The sequence below is a fragment of the Vipera ursinii genome, assembly GCF_947247035.1.
Source record: "Vipera ursinii genome assembly, chromosome: 11".
NCBI classification, from domain to species: Eukaryota; Metazoa; Chordata; class Lepidosauria; order Squamata; family Viperidae; genus Vipera; species Vipera ursinii.
The window spans coordinates 20,865,602-20,873,327 of NC_139524.1; the positions used below are offsets into that span (position 1 = coordinate 20,865,602).

The following is a 7,726-nucleotide window of genomic DNA, read 5'->3' on the forward strand; positions in this document are numbered from 1 at the left end:
TTTCTGTGTTGATGGATGGCGAGCTGAGCGAACCTCACGCCAATGATTAAACCGGTTTTTGATGTATTTTGTCGTTCGTGGAATTTGTGTCCGCTCTGATTGTCCTCTTCTGGGAAACGGGTGCCGCAACACCGTCCGTTTCTCTTCAGCGATGGCGAACGAGCACCGGCTCGGGCCGCGGACGGACCACTGACGGCGGAGGGCCCGCGCAGGCGGCTGGAGCGACTTCCGGCGGAAGTCTGCGGGAGGGACGGCGTTCCCGGCAGCCCTCCTGCCCAGCGTCCTGGCAACGGCTGCCATGCCCGTCTGGGTGCGCGACTTCAGCTGGGAGCAGACGGCCGAGGCCGTGCGCCTGACCGTGCCGCTGAGGGCCGCCCGCCCCCACGGCGTCTTCTGCACCGACCGCTACCTCAAGGTGGGTCCGGGGGGCGCTGCCCGGCGGCGGCGGAGGACGCCAGGTAACCCGCTGCTGCCCGCCTCCCGCAGGTGAACGCGCCGCCGCTGCTCTTCGAAGCCGCGCTCTTCGCCCCCATCGACGCCGAGCGCAGCCGCGCCGAGATCCGGGATGGCTTCGTCGTCTTCACCCTGCTCAAGAAGGAAGCGGCCCCGTGGGCGTCCCTGCGGGCGGAGGACGGTGAGGACCGGGTTGGGCCGGGGGGCCTCCGCTGCGGGTGGGGGTCCCGCCCATATCCTGCCCTGCAGCCCGTGAGGCCGCTTTCTCTCTCCTGCCCTGGACCTTTCCAGCCGGAATGGCTTTTTCAGGGAACGAAGCAAAGATGCGGGAAATTCGCGAGGAGGCCGTCCGCCAAGCTCAACAGGAGGCCCGAGCGAAAGCAGCGGCGAAGTCTGCGGAGAAACGGGAACGCAGCAGACTTGCTCTGGATGCCACCATCAAGGTAAACGGCCCTCCTCCAAGGAGATAAAGCACCGCTAATGGTTGTCAAAGTCCGCCTGGTTTGCCTTTCAGCCTTAGGATTCTGAGCATCAGCCTCTTGATGGTCTGTCTCTTTCCTCCTTCCTTTTCTCCCCTCCCCCCCAATTATAACATATCTCTGGCCTTTCTACTTTATGGGCCACGGAGCCATCTCTTCAGAAGTACTATTCCTCAAATAAGGGTACCTTAATTACAGGTGGAGATAACCTTCGTCCAGCGCTTTACCACGTTGTTATGTCTAAGCTATACATCTTGTTGGCTTGTATTGTCTTGTCTGAACCGGCATTGATTCTTTTTCTTTCTCAAACCATGGCAGCTTCATTCCCTGGCACATCTTTTGATTTTTTCTTATTGCAACTCTTCTTAAGTTTGGATCAACTGGCCCTCTATTATTTCTGCAACAATTGAATTCCAATTCCCCTTGTCCTATTACACTTGTTTCCCCGCTTCTATTCATAGGTCTCAGCCTCAAAGTTTCTCTCCACTAAACCTGGGTCCTCCATTCTTTTTTTCCTTCTCGCTCACCTCTTTTCCATTGGAGTGGAACTCTTGCTTTTCCTATCACCCATTGGATGGGTTACCAATTCTGATGAACATCCAGTCTCCACCTACTTCACTCTTCCAAGTGCTAGCAATGTCTGTATATGTATATGCAACTCAGAGTCATTTGTGATTGGAGCAACCCGTAAGCCTATTAAAATTAATACATAAAAGGCTAATACTGAAAGGCTTGTGGAAATGAGGAGGTATTATACTGTCTGTAGGTGAATGAAGAATTATAATTAAAACTAGTTTAGCTGTTCATTACCATTTGCTGTGGGAAATCACTTCAAATGCATTTCTGTATATATTATGCTCTGATGATACTGTAGAGAAGAGATGCAGATGCCTTTCATTTTTATGGGGCAGGCTACTAAATTATGCCTTAAGTTTAACTTCCTTGTGGCCTGAAAATAGTGTCTCTGAAAGTAGGAATCTTAATTATCTGCCTGATAAGAAATAAATAAGGAGGAAGCTTGCTCCTTAACTGAAAAATAATTCCAGAATGAATGTCCTATAATTCAAACAGCTAGAAGAAGCAGAAAGAAAAAGAATAGAAGAGCTAAAAGAACAAGAACGGAAAAAAGCCACTGAGGAGATTGAGGTGTGGAAAAGGCAGAATGAGATGCAAAAGAAAGTATGTACTAAGTTCCAGTTGCCAGATAGAAATACCGAAGTCCCCAGAGAAATAAAAGAATGCCAGAACTTGGAATCTTTTGCTGGAAAGGGAGTGTCCACATCAGGAGCATTAACTAAAGGTATTAATGTTCTCATTATGTTACCATATGGACATTGCACTTTCTTTCATGGGACACTGGAGTCTTTATGCTTTGCTGTGGCTGTTTGTGTTTATTTAAAATATTTTTAAAAATATTAAAAGCCTCCCATGTTGAATTTCATTGTACAGATTCACAACATATAATGTGAACTAACCATAAGCCTTTCCAAAAAACACAAATACTATTCAAAACCATTTTTCAAACAATGCTGAACAATTATCGTAGTGCCTTATTTTGTCAGCCCGAGGAAAGGGTTAGAGATAAAGGCACTTGCAGGCATTCAGCCTCTGAACTCTGCTTCATGGTCTGCAGTGATATGACTTTGGGGGAAACAGACTGAGGGTGTTAAGCCCCAGCAATAGTAAAAGTTTGGCGAAGAATCTCAGTCTGTCTTCTCCCTAACTCACTATACAGTTAAGAGGGAGAATGGGGAGAACCCGGCTGGGAGATTCTGTTTCTGAAGCTTATATCAATGAAATATAATCCCATTCAGATCTGGCTCGAAGGCTGGTATGATACAAGTGTACACCATCAGCTCTGTATTCTTTTTTCTGTTTTTCCTCCATCTACCCTTCTATATCTGCAGACATCTGCCTTATAAGTATCAGAAACAAGAGACATATCTGTGGCTAGGCTCCTTTTTCTTCCTTAATGCTACTGTTAACTATGAACAGGAATATAGCATTAAACAGCTTTTGTGTTTGACTATTACAGGTAGAAATTATGGAAATATGTTTTCAGAAAAGATAAAGGAAGATTCTGTTCCTTCTCCACGCCCTCTTGGTAGCATTATGATACATTTTACACCTCGTGTCTTTCCAACAGCCCTTAGAGAATCACGGATCCCAGAGGAGGAAGAGGTAGGGGGCTTGGCTGCTTTGTACCACGGAGGGCTGGCATTCAGAGGAGTTGCAACAAGTTATTAGAGAAGAGAGGGGGCTTGCTTCCTCTACTACTTTTTCAGCACCAAGGTTGAAAAATATTCAATGTCCTTGTGTGGGAAAGGCACCAGCAACTTGTCTTGAGCCATGCCTCATAAAACAGAGAGGAACTATAGTGGCTTGTGAAGAGTATGATTTTCCCAGTCAATATTCTCCTTCCTTTTTCCTGCAGATCTGGAATAAATGCTCCCCAATGTTTCATGATGCATGGCTTGAAGCCGTAGGCCCAAGGAAAGGGGATGGTCTTATTAAATACTTTGGCAAAGAAGAGGTAGGACCAGGAATGCATATTCAATCCTACTGCATTACCTGTAGAGATCCACAGAGCCTTGGAGACACCATATAGGAACAATTCCAGACAAACATACAGAATGCTGGCAGGAATAGCCAACACTCCAGAAGATAAGCTTAAGATACAGGAGGATCTGGACAGACCGGAACACTGGGCGCTAACAAAATGAAATTCAATGGTGGAAAAAAAGGTTCTACATTTAGGCAAGAAAAACCAAATGCACAGGTATAGTATAGGCCGGGTACCTTGCTCAATAGTAGTAACGGTGAGAGGCATCTTAGAGTCTTAGTGGACAGCCACTTAAATATGAGCCAGCAGTGTGCTGCAGCTGCCAAAAAAGCAACACAGTGCTGGGCTGCATTAACAGAGGGATAGAATCAAGATCACCTGAAGTGTTAATACCACCTTACAATACTTGGAATACTGCATCCAATTTTGGTCACCACGATGTAAAAAAGATGTTGAGACTTTAGAAAGAGTACAGAGAAGAGCAACAAAGATGATTAGGGGACTGGAGGCTAAAACATATAATGAACAGTTGCTGGAATTGGGTGTGTCTAGTTTAATAAAGAGAAGGACTAGGGATGACATGATAGCAGCCTTCCAATATCTCAGGGGTTGCCACAAAGAAGAGGGAGTCAAGCTATTCTCCAAAGCACCTGAAGATAGGATAAGAAGCAATGGATGGAAACTAATCAAAAAGAGAAGCAACCTGAAACTAAGGAGAAATTTCCTGATAGAACAATTAATCAGTGAAACAACCTGCCTCCAGAAGTTGTGAATGTTCCAACACTGGAAGAGCCACTTGTCTGAAATGGTGTAGGGTTTCCTGCCTGAGCAGGGAGTTGGACTAGAAGACCTCCAAGGTCCCTTCTAGGCCTACCTAGAAGGACTGGCATCGCCTTAATAGCAATGTCTTGGAAACAAAATGTTAGAAAATGGGGATAGCACATAAGTTGTACTTGAAGGAAAAATCTCAAATGCCAAAGGGCATACAATAAGTGTAAACTCAATGTTTAAGGGAGGTCAGTTACAGAGAGAGATTTTATGATGTCTATGTATGCAGTGCTTCACTGTTCTAATTGTAGATCACAAAAACAAACATTTTAACTACAAACTTTGTCATAAATTAGGGGAAATACAACATATACCAACTGTAGAGAAATGTTGTCATTTCTGTTCAGGAATTCTTTCTGTTAACAGAAATCACAGAAGAGGCAGCCTCTGCAAGAGCAGGATGTCAGTAGCAACAAGCTTTACTAGTTGCACGGAATCTTTTGAGCCTCTCTGAGTAGAATCCTAGGCAGGAAGGGTTTATTTTGAAACCATGCCTTTCTGATGGCTTACCTAGGAGCATAGAGCTGATGTGTGTGTGTGTTTGTGTGCATTTTATTTGCAGTGGCTGTGTAAACAAGCAGAGGCTCGCAGGATAATAAATGCAGACATTGCTGAGATCGAGGATTTAAAAGAGGAGGAGAAGAACCCAGAGTGGCTGAAAGACAAGGGAAAGTGAGTTTGGAACGGACTTCCCAAAGGTGGTCTCCAAAACCTGCTATGGCTTAGAGTTGGGGGGAAAGAGGGCAGTTTGTTGGGTTTGAATATTCATGTTCATTAGTATGCAACCTTCTCTCTCCTGCATTCTTCTTCCTTACACTGAGCCAGAATGGCTGCTGCTGAGTGCTCCCTTCTGTAACAGCGTTTTCAAGGCAGTCGTCGTGTAACTGGGCTTTTCATTAATTATAATGAAATGGGTGTGTCATATATACATACCAAGATAAGATGGTTAGGTTATTGTTTATTTGGTTTTAAGACTTCTGTTTCAGTTTCTTGTAAACCTCATGGAGTCAGCAGTGTGCGTAGTATGCTGTCAGTAAGTAAAAAAAATACATTTGCTGAGTCACAAAGCCCTGTATATATGTTCAGCTTTTACTAAAGAAGTAGGCAGTTGACATAATCAGTTAATGGTCCTTTAGTAAAGATGCCAAAGTTTTAAACCCTGTTGGAAATGCAGGAGCTATTCCTTCGTTCACAAGAATCTTTTTTTTTTAGCAAAATGTTTGAAACTGGTAACTATCTGGCTGCTGTTAATGCTTACAACTTGGCAATTCGTATTAATAATAAGATACCAACCTTATATTTGAATCGAGCTGCTTGCCACCTGAGGCTGAGAAATCTACATAAAGCAATTGAGGATTCCTCTCAGGTATTTGACCTTTATAGCCCTTTGTAGCATTGGACCATGCTATCTGGGGATCCCCTTCCTCTGGTCACATCAGTCCACCCCATCAGAGATGGCAGGGAAGGCATGGTTCCCACCCGAGATAAAATCCACTCAAATTTAGAGGGTGCCTTTTGTATCCACTTACGAAGCTTCCACTCAAGGCTGCTTTTAAAGAGGATATAGTTATGCTCTTGAACTGATAGAAAGGACCTAAATAATGGACTTACAATCAAAGATGGGTTAGCTCACAGTCCATCTGTACATTTTATTTTGCCAGGCCTTGGATTTGCTCAGCCCTCCTGTTTCCAACAATGCCCAGGCAAGATTGAAAGCTCACCTGAGGCGTGGCACAGCATTCTGTGAACTGGAATTGTATACTGAAGGTAAGGTACTGAAGGTGTCTTTGAAAGGCAAAATGCCTCTACTTTTATTTATGTTCTATTATACTCCTGTCATTTTCTCCTTACAAAAAAGGATTATGTAGGTTTAAATGCAGTGCTTCTTGAAACCACTAGAAATGAGCAACTGTACTAAAAATATTTACCTAAAATATTTGAGGAGGGGAAAATCTTATTTTTAGGCTCAGAACATCTGTTTTTGTCAAACTCCAAATTCTTTCCCTTTCCAAGTCCAGTCCTGCTTGAATCTGTTGCCTGCTAATTAAGAACTTGTTCAACAGCTTTCTTGCATCAGTCTTATAATTTCTACCATCCTGTGTCAAAAGAAATGTGGCTGTTCCTTTCTTCTCCTGTCTCTTCTTAGGCTCTTCTTGTCAGTTGTATTGTTCTAGTTTAGTCTGTCTCCCAGAGAACAATGTAGAAAGGTTCCATAGGGCGTATGCCAAAAGATATTAATCACAGTAATTCAAAAACCATCACCACCAATATAGCTTGGCACATTCACATTCTTCATTGTTACTTGTGAAATGTGATTTGGGATTCTAGCTTATGATTTTGCAATCATTTATAAAATGCTAATTGTGGAGATGGGGTTGGTGTTTTGTATTTAGATTAAATTACTTGCATTTTACTAAACTTCACATAGTCTACTGATTTCCTATATTAAGAGGCTGGGAAGCCCCGGTACTCGGTGTCTGAGGAGTTGTGTTGTGGACCCCGATCTTCTAGGAATCTAGGCTTACCTGGGTGTAAAGCTATTTTGTGGGAGGCTGTTAATGCTGTTACATAAATTGTACCATATCTGTAGGACATGGCATGTGGCTTCAGAGACAAATTATGGGTGCTAATGATTACTCTAGGCCTTCAAGATTATCTCGCTGCTCTCAAGATTGAACCTACGGATAAAAATATAGAACAGGATGTGGAGAAGATTCGGCGCATAATTCAAGGCAATGAGTAGAAAAAATCTCCCGGCAAGTTTAGGGTTTTTTTTCTACTGGATGTCCTCCTCGGCTGGAGCCTCGCTCGCAGAGCAAAAGGGCTGGAAGGGGGAGATGCTCCTGTGCCCAATAAAGTCGCCGCTGCTCCCTTCATCTCTCCAGTTTCTCCCTGACGGGGCGCGCGGGAAGTGGGTGGCCGGCTACACAGGCGAGCGGTCGGCGCCCGTGTTGATCCCGTTGTGCTGCGGCGGCCCGGCGGCGGCCAGGCGGGCGGTGAAGGCGCTCTCCAGCGGGCAGAAGCGGCAGGGCGCCGTGGCCGAGGTGGGCCGCAGGGCGCCGTACTGGCTCGCAGTGGTCTTGTAGAGGAGCGGTACCGCCGCGCTGAAGCGCGTGCCCGTCAGCAACGCCCGCGTGTCCGCCGGGCACGTGAAGACCGGGTTGGCCCCGGAGACGCGCCGCGGCCCGTCTCCCCCGGCGGCCATCTAGCCCGGCGGCGGCGGCGGCTTTTGCGGCGAGCTGCCCTCCGCGTCGCCAGGGTAACGGCTGGGCCCCGCCCTTTGTTGATGCGCGAGGCCGCCCACCCTCGGCCGCGCTCCCCCCTGGGGCGTGTAGTCCCTCAGCGGCCAGCCTGCCGCAGCGCCGGGCGGAGGCGGACTACGCTTCCCGGCGGACGCCTCGCG

The 7,726-nt window shown here is 46.2% G+C and overlaps 2 protein-coding genes across 3 annotated transcripts; one reads left to right on the forward strand and one right to left on the reverse strand.

The window, feature by feature from the left end:
• Positions 1-254: 254 nt before the first annotated feature.
• On the forward strand, positions 255-7,199 carry DNAAF4 (dynein axonemal assembly factor 4). 2 transcript variants are annotated; one of them, XM_083371082.1, is made up of 9 exons: positions 255-415; positions 487-634; positions 745-896; positions 2,004-2,232; positions 2,968-3,113; positions 4,886-4,995; positions 5,536-5,689; positions 5,985-6,090; positions 6,966-7,199. In XM_083371082.1, the coding sequence occupies exons 1-9, from the start codon at positions 299-301 to the stop codon at positions 7,064-7,066; spliced, it is 1,263 nt and encodes a 420-aa protein (XP_083227208.1). In that variant the 5' UTR covers positions 255-298; the 3' UTR covers positions 7,067-7,199. The 2 variants fall into 2 exon arrangements, with proteins under 2 accessions (XP_083227208.1, XP_083227209.1); XM_083371083.1 differs by having other exon boundaries at positions 763-896.
• A 47-nt stretch (positions 7,200-7,246) lies between these two features.
• PIERCE2 (piercer of microtubule wall 2) lies at positions 7,247-7,662 on the reverse strand (the record flags this gene model as incomplete). The annotated part of the gene is made up of 1 exon (XM_083371084.1): positions 7,247-7,662. The coding sequence occupies exon 1, from the start codon at positions 7,526-7,528 to the stop codon at positions 7,247-7,249; it is 282 nt and encodes a 93-aa protein (XP_083227210.1). The 5' UTR covers positions 7,529-7,662.
• Between the last annotated feature and the right edge of the window lie 64 nt (positions 7,663-7,726).

Bases quoted from the DNA above. Each gene is read 5' to 3' on its own strand.
- DNAAF4 (XM_083371082.1), top strand. From the start codon at position 299: ATGCCCGTCTGGGTGCGCGACTTCAGCTGGGAGCAGACGGCCGAGGCC. The intron at 897-2,003 runs GTAAACGGCCCT...TAATTCAAACAG, and splicing joins CTCTGGATGCCACCATCAAG to CTAGAAGAAGCAGAAAGAAA. The intron at 3,114-4,885 runs GTAGGGGGCTTG...TTTTATTTGCAG, and splicing joins GGATCCCAGAGGAGGAAGAG to TGGCTGTGTAAACAAGCAGA.